The sequence below is a fragment of the Strongylocentrotus purpuratus genome, unplaced genomic scaffold (assembly GCF_000002235.5).
Source record: "Strongylocentrotus purpuratus isolate Spur 01 unplaced genomic scaffold, Spur_5.0 spur5_scaffold_7, whole genome shotgun sequence".
Lineage (NCBI taxonomy): Eukaryota > Metazoa > Echinodermata > Echinoidea > Camarodonta > Strongylocentrotidae > Strongylocentrotus > Strongylocentrotus purpuratus.
The window spans coordinates 13380484-13398829 of NW_022145613.1; the positions used below are offsets into that span (position 1 = coordinate 13380484).

Here is an 18346-nt window from a genome sequence, read left to right on the forward strand (position 1 = left end):
GAGAGAGAGAGAGAATGAGAGAGAGAGAAAGAGAGTTGAGAGAAGCATGCCAGATTGAGAAGGAGGCTTTTTTAAATTCACTTAAGGATGCTTCGAGAAAAACAGAGAGGAAGACGGACAGTCAGACAATATGCTTCCACGTTCTTTAACCCCCCGCATGGAGATAAACACATTCACGACTTGAAAAGCAAGAATGGGACACCGATTGACATGACAGAACTGTATGAAATTAGTATTTATGCTACAAAAAGTCTTTGTCGGAAGAATTATTACAGTAGTCTCAGGAACCCTACGTCTGTGAGTATAACATTGAGAAAAGCCCATTGAGGATGCCTCGCTTTGGATCTAGGATGATTAGGCACTAGGGACGATTGGACCTGGCGAAATATCAAGGCCGAGCTATCCAGGAGATCATGAATCGATTGCAAATACTTGCACACATTTTCCATTAAGTACCTATTTTTAAACACCAATTTTTTTGTATACGAATGTGAAAATTTGTCTCTGATGAAGTGCTTTGAAAATTTAAAGATGCGAAAATATAGTCAAACCTGTCTACAGCGACCGCCCAAGGGAGACACGAAAAGTGGTCTTTGAAAACAGATGGTCTTTGTAGACAGGTTCCTTAAGTACATGTTTCAATGAGAAAGCATTTTCAAGGGAAACAGAAAATGTGCTTGTTGTAGACAGATGGTCTTTGTAGACAGGTGGCTACTAAAGCAGGTTTGACTATACAAAACACTGAAGTAAGGTCTGTTTAGATATGTCAGTCTGTAGCCAGCACTTGTACTCTGGAAACCGAATCGCTCTGCAATGTCGGTCTCACCCTATTGCCAAGTTATCTTGAGACTCCTCCATCTTTTTATATGCATTATGTACAAAAGAAGGTTCATGTCAAATCTATGTCTATGTAGTATTATAACATACCGGTAGTTCTAGAAGTGTGGTGAAAAAAAAGCATACCTTACTTCTGTCATATGTGAACAAAATAGTTACCGTTATGTGCACTATAACATCAGCAAATGAGATGATGTTTCAAACTTGGCAAATCTAAAAGGAGCTAAGCTGGCTCAAAATCCAGGTAATTAAGAATGCTTTTTTGTTGGACCAACGAAATGTAAGAAACGGACAAAAACTTATGGAAGTAGCATGCATTGAGACCAAGTGGTTCTACATTTTAAATAACTTGAATGTTTGACATTGGTCTCGAAGATTGGCATAATTTTGAAATCTTGTATTGATTATTTTCCAGTTTAAAGCTGAATGTTTTCATTTCTCTGACATGAGAATTTGAGCTTGTTTTTGTTTTGTATCTTAAATTAAAATGTCATTCTTAAAATAAATGTTGCAGACAATCATGATTAGCTAATCGTTTCTGAAGCTGTGATATGGTTTATGATGTATCTACGAAACGAATGCCGGATGAAATGCATTTAGTTTTAAATGGCACTACACTGTTAAGCTGCAGCACTTATACTGTGATGTCATTCAATGCAAATGGCAGTCGCCCCCATGACTGCGATTCTTGGCATTTTTACCAGGAATTTTACTTATATCTCAACTCAAATTCATATTGAAGACCCTTATTTAGAAAAAAAAATAAGTTGTGTTTTGAAGCTCATCCATTAGTGATGTGCACTGCACTCAGTTAAGTCACAATGAGCTGGATTATGAACTTGACGAGTCTCGTTCATTATCTGATTGTGACTGACCCTTTATACTGCCCTGTAAGGTCACTGGACAGGTGGTTATCTCATCAACTCAGCTCTCAGTTAACATAAGAAAAAGAGGATCATGGGGGACCAAGGTCACCGATTAGGCATCGTTTGTTATATAGAGGGCCCAAGTAGCTACAAGTAATGCAGTTGGCCTTTAAGCCAGTGAAGTGTCATCCATCTATTGGCCTTACATTTGATTTACATGTACATGTTCATAGTCAATACCATAGGCAGACCAATATATGGACTTTAATAGTACATTTGTGCTTGTGAAGAACTTGAGAATTATTGTAGGATTATTTTTCATGAACATGTAGATGTAGATATTAAAAAGAAGTTGTATGAATTGCTACATGTATGTAACAAAGGTAGATAATGTAGTTTCATATTGACATAGACTGTTCTTTCTTTATAAACATGTAAGGTAGTTGATATTTCGTAGTTACCAGTATATGCCCCGCAATATAAATGTTTACAATTTTGGCACGTGTATTCTCCTGTACGGGCCCCCCCCCCCCCCAAAGTTTCAGTCATTGATTAATGGTTGCAAACTATTGTATTCTACTTCTATATTAGTACAATGTGATGGATAACGGAATTTTATAAAAGATTCCGTGCAATGTGTCCCACACAACAAATTTCTTTTTTTTTACCCCGCATATTTCATTAAAAAAATAAGATTCTCTTGAAATGACCATTGAATAATTGTGCTTTCTGGTATTACTACCAATAATAATAATTAATAATTATAGTGTTTATATAGTGCCTAACACTTACTTTGTCACATGGATTATATGTGAATGAACATCACATTTAATTCAGGACACATCTCACGGAATTGCCAAAATGGCCAGTTTGATTGGGCGAGATCAACAGGCCGCATTACGCTCACAATGAACATGACGGACAAAGAAAGAGGACAAAATATACAGTTCCTCATTCTACCCTCAACAATTGCTGTGGTAGACAAAGGAACATCCCTTCACTGCTATTATGTAAAAAAATTGTGTAGAACAGGTGTCACATGCATATTCACCTGTTCTACACATTTTTACATAATAGCATTGAAGGGATGTTCCTTTGTATAATGACGAACTGTATATTCTGTCCTCTTTCTTTGTCTGTCATGTTCATAGTGGCTATATGTGTACACATTTCATTTCATTATGCACTGTGTTGTAGAGCATACCAGAAACATGTTTCATTCGCATGAATTGTTTCAAGCGTTTATATACAAGGTACATTGTCTAATGTCTATGCTTCTTTTGTAAAGGGTTTAAACAAAAAATGATTGCTTATAACTTCCGCAGTTCAATATTGTGCTTAAAAAAATGGGCGTTTCCAAAACATTTGTTGTTGTTGGTGCCTTGCCACCTATCTTTTCATGCATTTGTCATGTAGCTAGTTTCCATCTTGTACATGAATTTTTGTATTTCCAACAAAATGAGAATTTGTTGATATGTGTATATCATGAGTGGTATGTACAAACTAAAACCCAGCTCCTCAAAATATGATTTGTCCTTCCCCCATATAATTGTTTTGTAAATCAGTTGCAATTTCAATTCCTATCATACGGAGGCAGCAATTTATTTGAAGGGTAGATCCCAATGATATAACAAATATGTCTGTCATGTTTTTTAACCATATTGAAGTTAACTGATATTAAATTGTTCACCAGTTGTGACCTTATAACAGCTGATATCTGTTCCAACTCGCATTGTACATGTTTATACAGTATATACAGTATCCATACATGTACATGTTATAGTGTGAATGCACTGATCTTATGTACGGTCGGCCAAGACTCTCAAAGACGTGGACTGATATCTTTTAATCTAACGGTTGGGCCCATATTCTACTCAAATTCAAACCCATCTCAATCTTGGCTTATGCTTTTGTTCAAAATCAGGTTTAACAAAGGAAGTTATTCTGAAGTCTAATTCCCCCCTTTTTTTAAACGTGTTCTTAGAGGGAAACCAGTCTGAGATCCGAGGTTGGGTTTGACTGAATTGATACAATAAAGGAGTTTAAGGACCAAAGGTATGTATTCTCCTATTTTATTTAAACCTGATGCTAGGTCTAAAATCATGTTATAAGTCAAGATGGAAATCATAGACCTGAGACCAACCTTATTTGTTGAACCTGATTTTGAACGAAAGCTTTAAGCCAAGGGTGAGGTTTCAATTTTAGTAGAATATGAGCCTTAGAGTTCCAACTTAGATAAATGATGTGTTCTTGTAATTTATTAGACCGTGTGTAGAAGTAGTACATATCCGTCTGCTGAAAGTCGTAAAAATATTAACAAATATCCTTTGACATAGACTTAGTATCAATCGTGATTACAGTCATAGTATATTGAGAGAGTTGTGACATATGCGCACACTTACGCACTCAAGGTCAATTCATGGAGTTCCAAATAGTGCCTCGCCACAAACAATCTCTGTGGGAGGGAACTAGAATTGAACCTCGAGTGCGTACACGTGTGTGTGTGTGTCACAACTATCTGTCTCAATGCACTATGGTTATAGTAAAATGGTTTCTGAGCATTTACACTCCACATGCTAAAATGCATGCTTCTGTATCTTTGATACTTTGTTCTTATTAATACATGTATCACATATATTACAACTTATCAACGTTCTGACATAACAGGAAAGTAGCAATTGCATGATGCTTGTAATTGTAATGCTCTTCTTGCTCAAATGCAATGTTTTGAATTTTTTTTTTTTTATTTTAATATTGATATTACCACTCTGCTGTCTTTCCAACAACGATACATTGTTCTGTTAATCATGCCAAGACCTGCACAGAATTAACTTGCCTTCTTGGTCTTTTACTCATGAGTTTTTCAACATGATGTTAGGGGGATACAGACCAAACTTAAGATTTTGATTCAAATTATAAGTTAGTTTCCAGTATTTTTAGGTAAAGTTGGATGTGAATTGCAATTTTCAATTCTTTTAGTATACTCTGCATATGGCATTACCCGCCCATTGCGCCCAAAGCCATTTTTGTAATTTCTAGTAAGGTTTTGAGGGTGAGATCTAATCGGCCTCTTTCATTCTACATGTAGGGTTTTTTTTTCTTTCTTTTTTGACCTGCTGCAAATATTTGCTATACATTTTTGTCATGTTTTCATTAACGATAGTGAATGGCTTTCCCTTGGAAGGCTCAGCTCGTTGTTTCCAGAAGTTTTGAAGTTATTGTTCTTGTGGAATAAAGGATGTACATTTTGACTTTTGACAAATATTACAAAATACACTGAAGCAACATTGGTCCACCATTTTCTTATGTGTGTATTTTCTTCTTTTATGATGGAGTTCAGATTGTTTGTCTACTGGAATTCATTCAGGCACTTACTTTAGTCCATCTGTGGTATCATTCTTCCAAATTGTTTTCTTGAATTTCTTTCATTTACCCCCCCCCCCCCCCCCTTCTCTCTCTCTCTCTCTCTCTCTCTCTCTTCCTCCCCTCCTTCTTTCTCTTTCTCCCTTCCCTCTCTCTCTCTTCCTTCCCCCTCTCTCTCTCTCCCCCTCTCTCTCTCTCCCTCCCCCTCTCTCTTCCTCCCCTCCTTCTTTCTCTTTCTCCCTTTCCTCTCTCTCTCTTCCTTCCCCCTCTCTCTCTTCCTCCCCCTCTCTCTCTCTTCCACCCCCTCTGTCTCTATCTTTCTCTTTCTCCCTTCCCTCTCTCTCTTCCTTCCCCCTCTCTCTCTCTTCCCCCCTCTCTCTCTCCCTCCCCTCTCTCTTCCTCCCCTCCTTCTTTCTCTTTCTCCCTTCCCTCTCTCTCTCTTCCTTCCCCCTCTCTCTCTTCCTCCCCCTCTCTCTTCCTCCCCCTCTCTCTCTCTTCCACCCCATCTGTCTCTATCTTTCTCTTTGTCCCTTCCCTCTCTCTCTTCCTCCCCCTCTCTCTCATGTGATTGATTTGGGATGGTTGTTTGATTGGTTTGACTGAATTTGTGATAGTATATTGGCAAAATGAAAAGCAGGTTGATTGGGTGGGGGGTTGATTAGTTTGTTGATGTATTGATTTACAATGTGATTGATTGACTGGTATATCGAGTTGTCAGTGTATTTATTACTTGATTGTTTGATGAATTGATTGACTGACTGGTTGGTCAATCAATTGATTGGTTGTTTGTGTAACTGGTTGATTGATAAATTGATTGACTGACTGGTTGGTCAATCAATTGATTGGTTGTTTGTGTAACTGGTTGATTGATGAATTGATTGACTGACTGGTTGGTCAATCAATTGATTGGTTGTTTGTGTAACTGGTTGATTGATGAATTGATTGACTGACTGGTTGGTCAATCAATTGATTGGTTGTTTGTGTAACTGGTTGATTGATGAATTGATTGACTGACTGGTTGGTCAATCAATTGATTGGTTGTTTGTGTAACTGGTTGATTGATATTGATTGACTGACTGGTTGGTCAATCAATTGATTGGTTGTTTGTGTAACTGGTTGATTGATGAATTGATTGACTGACTGGTTGGTCAATCAATTGATTGGTTGTTTGTGTAACTGGTTGATTGATAAATTGATTGACTGATTGGTTGGTCAATCAATTGATTAATTGATTGGTTGTTTGTGTAACTGGTTGATTGATAAATTGATTGACTGATTGGTTGGTCAATCAATTGATTGGTTGTTTGTGTAACTGGTTGATTGATGAATTGATTGACTGACTGGTTGGTCAATCAATTGATTGGTTGTTTGTGTAACTGGTTGATTGATGAATTGATTGACTGACTGGTTGGTCAATCAATTGATTGGTTGTTTGTGTAACTGGTTGATTGATGAATTGATTGACTGACTGGTTGGTCAATCGATTGATTGGTTGTTTGTGTAACTGGTTGATTGATTAATTGATTGACTGATTGGTTGGTCAATCAATTGATTGGTTGTTTGTGTAACTGGTTGATTGATGAATTGATTGACTGACTGGTTGGTTGATCTCTTGATATGTTTTTTTTTTTTGAAGTTATTTTATTGTTCATTCAATTGCACTAGAATAAAAAAAAAAAAATGATAACATACATATAATTTGTCATATTATTCCAATATATCGGAGTTACATTACTTTAACATTAATGAAATATATATTAAAAATCGAAACTTTCCTTTTTTACATCTCAAAATATTACAAATGCATAACAAAGAATATATACGTTTAGTTGCTAAATATCACAGAGACATACAGTTGTAAGTTATTACTCATTATAACAATAAATATGTTGTGATCTGAATGAATTATATTTTCAAAAATTAAAGAGCCTCACGAAAATACAGACAGACAGACACACGCTCACATTCGCGCACACACTCACACACACATATACAATCTTTAATACCTATCACCCTCACCCCCCCCCCCCCCTCCATACCCAAACTCCACAAATCCCCCCCCCCCCTCCCCCTCCATACCCGAACACAGCCACATCTAAACAGTCGTTGAAAATCCAGTCTCTTAATTCCCTGTCCATACTGACCAAATTATATTAAAATGTTTGAGTCCGAGATAGAAGTAATTTGCCCAACTATATATGGAAGTCCCATTTTCTGAAGTGAAGTGCATAATTAAAGTGCGCCCTGCCCAGCTAATTCTTTTTTTTTTCTTGTCTATTTTCTAAAATTCTTTTTTTAATTTCTTGAGGAATTGGGGTCTATTTTTAGTTGAACTACTTAAAAATCATATGTTTGGTTAAAAGAATAATGTGATTTAACAGTTGTTCTTCTCCCGCATTGGATCTTATCCCCATTTGTCATGAATTCCTTTCCAGTGGCAGTGTATATTTTTAACGCTGATAAAGCAAAACGGTCATCGCAGTCCTTCCAAATACTTGTTACTTTCTCAGGTAAAAAAAACAGATGTTCATAAGACTATTCGTGTTTATTGCAAAAGGAGCAAAAATTGCTCACTGCATATTTAAAAGTGTATACAGATGCTTATTTGGATGTTCATACAAATTATATTCAAAAGAGTTTTCTATGAAAATGAAATGCCTTCATACTGTTTTATCAAATATATTTCAATGTTGTTTAAACCCATTTTCTGAAATTCTGTGATGGATTAATATTTGAAGATAGTGTAATGTTTTGTGAGATAATCTCAACTTTAAATTTCGAGATTTTATGAGCGAGCTTTAGGCCATCATTGTCGGTAGCCTAATTGAAGTCTCAATTACAAAAACAAACAGAAAATGTTGTTTTTTTAAATAGATTGTACATTTTAGGGGGGGATATAGTAAAGAAAAATAATGTATGCACAATTTAAAACCCTAGTTTTATGAGTTAACTAAATTACATTTCATGACATATTTTCCGGTGGCGGGCAAAGGGGCAAAATAAATTAACGTGCGATTTGAACAGTGGGCTTTAAAAAAAAATTGTACTATATCCCCCAGAAAATTTAATCACCTTTTTCGATATTTCAATATATTGTAAATAATCCCGCCTGGCAGATTTAACTATTTTTCAACTTAATTGTCCCGTTTAGTAAAGTTTGTTGTTGTTTGTAATGTTGCTAGCAAACTGGGCATGGATGGTTTTAACTTGAATTCCGGCCTGTAGGTGGTGGATTTATTTTGACGTGTTCTGAAAAGACCCGAGCTAATTTGATGTTATTTTTGATGATGACTGGTCCGTAGATGATTTGATCCAATACATCGATTGATTGATCATCGATTTTTATTCGTGAATCTTCCAACATACAACAATATACAAGAATAACAAATCAAAATTAAGTCAGCTTGAACAGGATACCATGAAAGCTCGAGAGCTTATTTCCAGCTATATAGTGGGGTCCCCATCATATAACAACCATTATGTTAATCAATCGTTATGCACAAAACTGAGAAGTCGAATCGCAGTGGAAGTTCGTAAAGTGGGTATTTAGTTGCCATAGAAAAATAAATATTGCCCTATTCATCTGCCAATTATTTGTTTGTAATTCGAATGGCCAAAAATGCATGACATTTTGAGTTTGAAGTGGTGTTCGAAAAAAACTGCTTCCTCGGTAATTAATCTCCGCTGTAGAATTTTGTAAAGCTTATTTGCCTTTATTAAGATTTTCATAATTATACAAATTGATAAATAGGAGCATAGTTGTTCTTACAATATAAACATAGTACATTGTCTAATTCACATACATTATAAACACAGAAATATTTATAAATATATTTTCAATATGCATTACAATTCTGCAATTGGGAGAAAAAAAATTAGATTTTTCAATATAAAAGAGGAAAAGGTGACGGTAATACTTCATATTAATATATTCTGATACCACATTGTAAAAAGAAGAAACAATTTTTACAGTATGTTTAAAACACATCTTCTTTGCAAATTAATTAGTTCAATATAGCAATCTAGCTATAAAGATTGTATTATACAACTGGTAAGGCGCAGCTGAGGTTTACGCCATCTCTCGGCTACACAAAACCAATCGTACTTAACGTCAGCTTTTCAGTCTTTTTTAAAGCACGAATGGTAACCAAAACATGCCTGTGATGGACCAAAAACGAAAAGCAGAAGAAGGTGCCTTAGTTGCAGTAAAAAGACCAAAGCATCATGAACTGGTGGCTGTAAGCAATCAACAAAAGGCCTTGATGCAATCGGTAAGAAGAGCTTCGAATATCACTTTTCTGTTCATCTCTTGTTCCGAGGACTTTGTAATCCATGTAGATCAATGGTTACACAATGGGAGGGCATTTTCGGTCAGTTTGTGAAACCGACAGCACATCGCCGGCCGCCTTGTCTTTCGAAATTTGAGGACCTAACAATATAACATGCTATTATTGGCTAGACTATACCTTGAAATAAAAAATATTGACTCAGTGTGCGTACAAAATGCATCCCCCAAAACAAGGATCATCTGCATTTTCGCGGACGTTTTTTTTTCATCGGCGTTCTTTGTGTTATCGGGTTACCGAACCGCCCACTCACTGGCGATGCCAAAAATGGATTCCCCTTGGGAAAATAATCCTAGAGAGGTAGAGGGTAGTACTTGTTTGGATTGTCCGTCTTCCCAATTAAAGATTTAGGCCTAGGTCTAGATCTATGTACATGTACATGTAGTCTAGATCTAAAAGTTAGATCTAATGGCTCATAATGTGAAGGTCTCTGTACAAAGTCAATGTAAAATGCATCAAGAAAATCATTGTGGAATCTGTGTTTTGCAACGCCAATGCTCCAAATGCAGACGATCCTTATTTTTGAGGACGTATCGGTCCTTGTTTACAAAGACGATCCTTATTCTCAGACCAGCGCCCCTACTGATGTATGATGGGGGCGCTAGCCTACGTGGTGTACTTCCGTATCCATTTTTTTAGCAGTTTCATATCCATTCTTAGCAATGGAATGTTAGCCCAATTTTTTTACTTATTTTAATCATAATCATATATCGCATTTTCCACCTGAATTTGGATCACATCCGACATCAGGAAGCCTCTGTTAGGGCTACGATGTCCACGTCGTCGCTCAGTACCGTAAATACGCTATAGTTCTGCACTTCAAACTGAAGCTATCAGTAAAAAAATTATGCAAACTTCTCGTATGGTTTATGGTATTACGCGCATGCACGACACCATAAACCATATGAGAAATTTGCATTATTTTTGACGAAAAATAAGATTAAATTCTTGTTTCTCTCCTAGGGCCCACCTCGTCTCTCGAGCATGACTGCAGCTATCATGTTATTGACTGGCCACGAGGGGGAGATCTTCAGTGCCAGATTCCATCCCAACGGACAGTCCTTGGCATCAGCTTCCTTTGACAGATCCATCCGTACGTAAATATGCAGCTTACCAGGGGGGTGTTTCATAAAGCTGTTCGTAAAGTTAGGCATGACTTAACAAACGACTTGAATATGAAGTGCCAGATAGGATACCCAACATTTTTCCTGATGTTTTATCAAGTGTGATTATATTTCTAATAACCTCAATTAAATTATGGCAAAAAATATACTCTGCATTACAAATGTTTGCTATAATAAGAATGTTAATCTACACATGCTCAGTTCAACTTTAGTTGATGCAGTTAAAAAAGATTGAGCATCCCATTTGGCTTTTCATATTTAAGTCATTCGTTAAGTCATGCAGAACTTTACCAACAGCTTTATGAAACACCCCCCAGAAATCTCTTCTCTGATATGTCCTACTTGACCAAGAGTAGTGTTTATAAGAGCTGTTCGCATAGTCTATCAATGGTTTGTGAAAACTATAAAATCCAAAGAAAAGTTGGGCTTGAAGGCTCAAAAGCATGCATCAGTTAGCGCCATACCTTCCCTGCATTGACCTATTATATTACTATCTGCATCAAATGAGTCTCTTGAGACGGACTACCCCTAAGAATGGTATTTTCTGAGTTTGAATCAACCCAAGGCAACTGCCGACCAGGCATTTTGCCTTCTAGTGCCCCGCCAATTGTCTGCAAATGCCCCTGTTGCAAGGTAATGAGTGATACTGAATTACTGATGAATTAATTCTTTATCCTTGCACGTAATGCTAGCTAAAGATGTGACCGTCCAGAAGCCTTGCAAATGCGATCACAAGTCATAAAATGTACATCAACCTACATATTAAGCCACATACATTGTATTTCAGTGATGAGGTGGTGGTCTACAAAACCTTCTTGAGTGTTGCATCTTAAATAATTTCAGCAAACAATTAACAACAGTACATGCATGTATCTACAGTTGTTAATGTTTTTTGTGTGAATTTCTGTTTGATTCTTTAGCCAGCTTCTAGTGTTAGGTTTATGTATAGTTGCATACCCCTATCGCCAGGGACTACTAGTACACTGATCCTTTTTTTTTTTTTACATGTGGAGTTCTTTAAAATCTTCTTATTACTTTTATCTTTTGTTTAGTGTTATGGAATGTGTATGGAGAGTGTGAGAACTATGGAGTACTGAAGGGCCACCAAGGGGCTGTCATGGAGCTGCACTACAACACTGATGGCAGGTAAGCTACGTCACGTATAGATAGAGAACTGTCTGGGAAGGAAACAGTGTGAAAAAACAGTGATTACTACTTGTTTTCTTCCAATGGCTTGTCCACACATGATGAGTAGTAGATGAATGGCATGTGGAGATGAAGAAGAAATAAAAGGGTAGCTGCATACAACAGAAGTCCTATGCAGACTACTGCAGGTGCAGGAACTCCTTTAAAGTGAGTCGGTAACATTGTCTCAGATTTCTGAAACAAAATCCTGGATTTAGCTCAGGCTGCAATGTTAATTATAAACCTTTAGGCCAGTCAGGAACCCCATGACTTTTACAAGCCGATTGCCTGTCTGATTATCAGATATTTGTTATTGGTAATCGAAATCAATTTTTTTTTTCCTGTTTTACTAACGGTTTTCATATCACTACAGTCTATTGGGGACAATGAGTATGGTAAAACCGGTCACTCAAAGATTTAAAAACTTTTTTGAGGCACGTCTGCCGTCATGATCATTGTGAAGCGCAATTTTGTTTAGGGCTTCAATATTACACCATTCTCACAGACACTGCTAACACATACATGTATCTTCTTGTCTGTATCATTTTACAGTCAAATTGTGTCTTGTGCCACGGATAAGATGGTATGTCTGTGGGACACAGAGACGGGGGCAAGGGTCAAGAGAATGAGAGGTCACACGTCGTTTGTCAACTCGTGCTACTACGCCAGGAGAGGGCCTTCATTGGTCACCAGTGGCAGTGATGACGGTACCATCAAAGTAAGTTTTTTTTCTCTCTTATCCTCAAGTGAGATTTCCATAATTTCAAAACATATTTACATTAATAACTCAAATGATTGAGTGAAACATAGCAGAGGTTGAAAATTAAAGTATATTCAAAAGGTTTCAATGAATTAGCTTAGCATCCTTAAATTGACACCACTTATTCTTATCTTTCTCTCTTGTTTATTTTAAAAGAACCAATTCAATTTCAAAATACAACAGCAACAAAACTTGATAATTTGTATATACAAAAATATGTGAATAATGGTTAGGAGCCAGAGCATATAACACTGAGTTCCCATAGGACATATATTTATTCAGATGATCATATCTCAGCCAATACTTAACATATTCAATTGGTTTTCAACATTTGGACATTATTTTTTATGCTCTTTCGGAAAATGAAGAAAAAATTGAGAAATTCTAAAAATAAATTTTTGATGATGTCACACTTCACCACTCTATGAAGATGTGAGCAATTATCAGATAACCAATTTTGTACATCTACCTTGATTCTTTCGCTTCTGTAGATTTGGGATACAAGAAAACGAGGCTGTGCACAGACGTTCCAAAGCACCTACCAGGTCTTAGCAGTTTCCTTCAACGATACCAGTGACCAGATCATCTCTGGTGGTATCGACAACGATATGAAGGTCAGTCGATCAGGATTCTGACCTTTCCTGGAAATTTTGGAAAACAGGCAAAATGAGTTTCCCCTTTTTTCAGTCAGGGAAAAATCAGGAAATGAGAGAAAAGTCGCTGAAATCAGAGAAATTTATTGGCCCTATCAAAAGTAGTTGGTTTCTTAATAATAAGTGTTTCCACTGGATGATTAGCGATGAAGTAGGTTTCAATGAGGGTCTTGCTATTTTGAAAGTCCATCAGGGGAAGAAAAAAAATCATCATGATAAAATGAAGTTTTTTCTTTCATGAAATGCCTGGAACCCTCTTGAATCAAAAAGGTTCAATCAGCCAAAGAGATGCTAAGATATGCTGAACTCAGGAATGCCAGTTTTCATGCAATAGCCTGAATTCAGGCCCTTGCAAGTTATTTTCAGACCATAGTTTAGGCTTTTTTGTCTACAAAATAGCTCATTCTAGGTGATTTTCAGGCCCTCTGATCAATTCTAACTGGCATCCCTGTGAACTGACTATTCTCTGAACTTCACTTGGAGCTCGAGTCTTACATGTATCCTGTGCACACCCCCTCCCTCTCTCTCTCTCCTTATCTTAAGAAATATAATATGCAGAAAATAATTTGCAATCTAAACAAAACATTACCCTGGTTGTTATCCCATACAGGTATGGGATCTGAGGAAGAACGGATTGCTGTACAAGATGTCTGGTCACAGCGACTCGGTGACCGGTATAGAACTAAGTCCAGACGGATCCTACATTGTGTCAAACTCTATGGATAATACTTGTGAGTATTTATAACTTTAAGATAGTCTATCAGACATGCCAACCAGTACGATTAAATCGCATTTAGTATGATAATAAGAGTGAAATACGATAATACGATATCACCTCTTAAAATATAATTTTTCATCTTTGAAAAAAAAAAAAAAAAAAAAAATATGTAAACCCATAAAAACAGCAGAATCGCCCATAAAAAAAGCAGAATCGCATAGAAACATGTACATGTCAGATTTTGTTAAAGCCAGATTGAGTCCATTCACTCATGTTGATGACTCCAAACCTCAGATTATACAATCATTCCTGTGACTTGTATCAGAATAACCGCTACACATTTTCCCACAATGAAATGGGACAACGAGACTCAACTATCTTTAAATGTAAAAGAAATCATCTCCTTTTTTGGTCTTACTGATTCCTTTAGTGCGAATTTGGGATGTACGACCTTTTGCTTCACCAGAACGATGTGTTAAAATTTTCCAAGGACACCAGCACAACTTTGAAAAGGTGAGCGAATTTAAAATGATTGAGTTAATTACTTTATCATTCTGGTTACATAGGAGTTTTTCCCATTGTATATGTTGTGGTTGTAATGTTAAAGATTAACTTTAGTACTGGTAATGCGATTGCATTGTGAAAGAAAAGGTGTGGAAAGGATCAGAAACAGTTGATCATGTAGCATGTAAGTATTGGTGAGCACTGCAAGGTTCTGGAGTCATCAAAATCATAATAAATTTGACCGAGTCTTGGTAAAGTAACAAGCACTCACATAGAAAGCTATATATGGGACAACACACATGGTGTCGGGGCTAGTACTACCTTGATTTCCTTGTATTTCTATGCTTATTACTCAGCCAGTATACATTTTCTTCCAAAATTGTTTGGCACATGTCATTTATTTGTAATCTTGAACATTCAGTGTAAGTTTCGTTTGATTCTGTGAGAATTATCTTCTTTTTTTTTTACCAGTACTGGAGTTTATCTTTAATTACAATTGAGTGTATCTGCCACTAAAAACATCATACACATATATTCATCAATTGAACATGCAAGGGATGCTACCTCTTTCGATTTATTGTATGACTCGCACCCTAGTGCTTCATGGGGGATACCATGCACTAGTCACATTCTTACAATCCAGCACAACTGAACCCTAACGCCATACCGGAACCAAAACCCAGTCCTGACTCAAGCTCTAACCCTCTGTTGTTGTTGTTTTAGTTTTTATGGCGTGTATCAATCAGATATGATTATTTATGTCTGGGGACCGACCTTTAACATCACCATCCGAAAGACGTGACTCGGTTTCAAACCTGTGTCCTCGGCTGAATCAGTTTGTAAGTTCCACTTTTTAGCTGGATTACAGGCGCACGCCTGCACAACGCCTAGTTGTAACATAGCCTGTACCATAGGCTGCATGATAAAATGGCAGATCACAGGAGAATGTACTTGTGACATACATCTATCTTTCACTATGAATCACAAGACCTTGCCCTGGTGCATACAAGGACATCAGTGCTGTGGCAGGGAATGGAACCATGTACTTTGTGATCCATAGTCTGGAGACACATCCACTAGACCATGACTCACACCTCTAAACCATCAGGGGCCCATTTCATAAAACCTTTTATCTATAACAAATGCTAAATTTCTATGACAAATTTGCTCTCAGCCAATCAGATGCCATGATTTCAGTAGCTTATAACAGTATCTTGTAACTTGTTATTGATATCGAGTTTGATGAAACCGGGACCTGTATTTTTTATTGACTGTAGAATCTATTGAGGTGCTCATGGTCACCCGATGGTAGCAAGGTCGCTGCGGGGTCAGCCGATCGGCATGTCTATGTCTGGGATACGACCTCTAGAAGGATCCTCTACAAGCTACCCGGCCATGTCGGCTCCGTCAATCAGGTCGACTTCCATCCTCATGAACCAATCAGTAAGTTGATTTATATCATTTCTAAATTAAAACCACACCCACATGGCCGATGCTAAACAGTGCAAGCTATTTTGTCCACGTTTCCGATCAGTGTATCTAATGACTATATGAAGATGATAGCCTTACGAGTGCCCAGATCAGAGCCAGATATCCAGTCAATTGATACTTTTGATGTCCTTGTATAAATGTTCCTAATTCCATGATAATACTTCATAACATATGCCACACCAAATAATGTTGACTTCCCATTTACACTGAAAGAGCTACGAAATCTTATTTTATCAATTGAATCTTTTTTTTCGCATCGTGGAAGAGCGTTCAGAGAGGAAACAAATAAAGTGTCATAATAAAGTGCTATTGAATACAATTTATTTTAATTGGCATAAATGTTGATTTGAATGTAGAAAATGTCTTTGGATGGTAATTTGAAACCTAATTTATCATATCATTGGTAATCATCATAACAGATAGCTTTGGAAATGCAATTTGTATTGATGTGATTGCAAAGGTCCCCATGAATTCTCCACATCCATCAACCAGTAATAAGTCATAAGCAAAGACTCAACGTAATTCAGATTAGTCATGACAATAGAAGGTGCTCCAACGTTTGCTCAGCAACAATTTTTGGGCTTGATTTTTTTTCAAAGATAAAGGGTTAGGGGGTAAAAATGCTTTTGGCATTTGGTTCATGGGAGTGTTTCACAAAGATCCCAAGTTGGACTCAACTCTAAGTTGGACTTAAAAACTATGGAGAGCCATTTGTAGCCTTAAAATAAAATATATTCAAAAGCGAAAATTCAAGTATTCTTGGGTTTTTATAAATTCCACATCAATGACATGAAATCTCCTTGATAAGGCCTAAAAAAAAAAATAGATGACTTGGCGTAACCCGCCCGACCCTATTTTTATCGCCGACCCTACGCTTTTTTATTTTTTTTTATCCGATTGCGATTGCGTAAATATTGATATCGCAGTGGGGAAAACCCGGATGTTTGTTGCTTTCGTTCTGGGCTTTGCCGCGCCGTGTTTGGGCCAGCTCGCGCGCCGAGTGCAGCGGGCAAGTACGCCATAGTACCGCTAGGCGATTAATTGTATCCCCAACATGGCGTCCTATGGCGTTCAGTTCACGGGTAAATTTGGTGCTCACGTTTTATTCAGCACAGTGTGTGTGTGCGTGGAGTTATTTGAACATATTGTGGTCTACCCCTCTCATCAGATCATCCCCAAGGTCTGAGGACCTATCTACGCCACTGTATGAATGGCTAATTTCATGTATGCAAATATAAGCAACAACAACACCAAAAAAAAAAAAAAAAAAAAAAAAAAAAAAAAAAAAATCGCCCTACCTACCCTAATTTTCAGTGATCCGTTACGCCAAGTCATCAATTTTTTTTTTTAGGCCTAAAAGAAAATATGAATGATTTGAATCGACATTTTATGCCTTTTAAAATAACTTTTACAAATATTTTCATAGATGCCAACAGCTTTCCATAACTGTTAAGTCCAACTTAGAGATAAGTTCAACTGAGGATCTTTGTGAAACACCCCCTGGTGCCATAACTGTATTCTTTAATTTTCTTATGTAGAAGTATTGATGCAAAATTTTTTGTTATTTATATCTGTTTTTTACAGTCCTCTCCTGTTCAAGTGACAAGCAAATCTACTTGGGAGAGATCTTGTGAGGATATTAGCCAATCGGAACTCTTGATACAAAATCTACTGCATTGATGGAAGCATGTGATCATTGAAGAAGAGCATTGATTGGATGGTCCTGTTTTCTCATCTCGCCTTGCTGCCTATCTTTCAAGCTCAGAACATTACCCACAGGAGAGATCATCTTGTTTCCGGATGACGACAGTTCTTGTGAAAGAGAGGATGAATTTTGTCAGAGAAGCAATCAATCATGCAAAGAATCTACTCCCTTTATCCTATTTTATGAATGACATGGGACGTTTTATTCAAATGTACTTTATGAGTTGATAAGATGTAATAAATGTTATCTATTAATAAGGAGGAATGATGTTTATTGTACTAGAGGGTGTTGAGTTTATGTCCTATATATGGTCTATCTGTGATTATGATATTAGTGATGGAATAAGAAAAATCAGAATAAACAGGAGAAAAAATAGGAATTGGGAAGAATTTGGGAAGAAATGACAAGTTAAGCCTTTTCCTTTCGCTTATAGAATGTTTGTTCCCCAAAAAGCTATGAGATATTGGCTACTTTTTGCAAAGCATAAGATGTACCTATTTTTCTAGAGACCATCTTACAAATAATGATGTTTCGCCAATGATTGATATTGATAGCATTGCTAGCGTTTAGACATTTCCAAAATTCAAGAATTCTGTTCTATATTGAACATGAATTTAAAAAAAAAAAAGTTGCCCTGTGGTCAAATTAAAACAAGACGTGCTTTATTACTTTGGTAAAATTGCTTTGTATAGCAATTTGCCAGATGAATTGCCAATCTATGTTTTATTTTTTTTTGTCTAAAATTTTTTTAAACCTGGATCTCATGAGAAAATACCATTTTATTAGGCTTGTAG

General features: G+C 36.8%; 1 protein-coding gene across 1 annotated transcript; it reads left to right on the plus strand.

Annotated features, from left to right (window-relative positions):
• Positions 1 to 9144: 9144 nt before the first annotated feature.
• Positions 9145 to 18141, plus strand: LOC578850 (U5 small nuclear ribonucleoprotein 40 kDa protein). The gene is made up of 9 exons (XM_778994.5): positions 9145 to 9337; positions 10376 to 10505; positions 11589 to 11682; positions 12274 to 12439; positions 12973 to 13095; positions 13745 to 13865; positions 14283 to 14365; positions 15634 to 15799; positions 17432 to 18141. Exons 1-9 carry the CDS (start codon positions 9221 to 9223, stop codon positions 17479 to 17481), a joined length of 1050 nt encoding a protein of 349 aa, XP_784087.1. The 5' UTR covers positions 9145 to 9220; the 3' UTR covers positions 17482 to 18141.
• Positions 18142 to 18346: the final 205 nt, after the last annotated feature.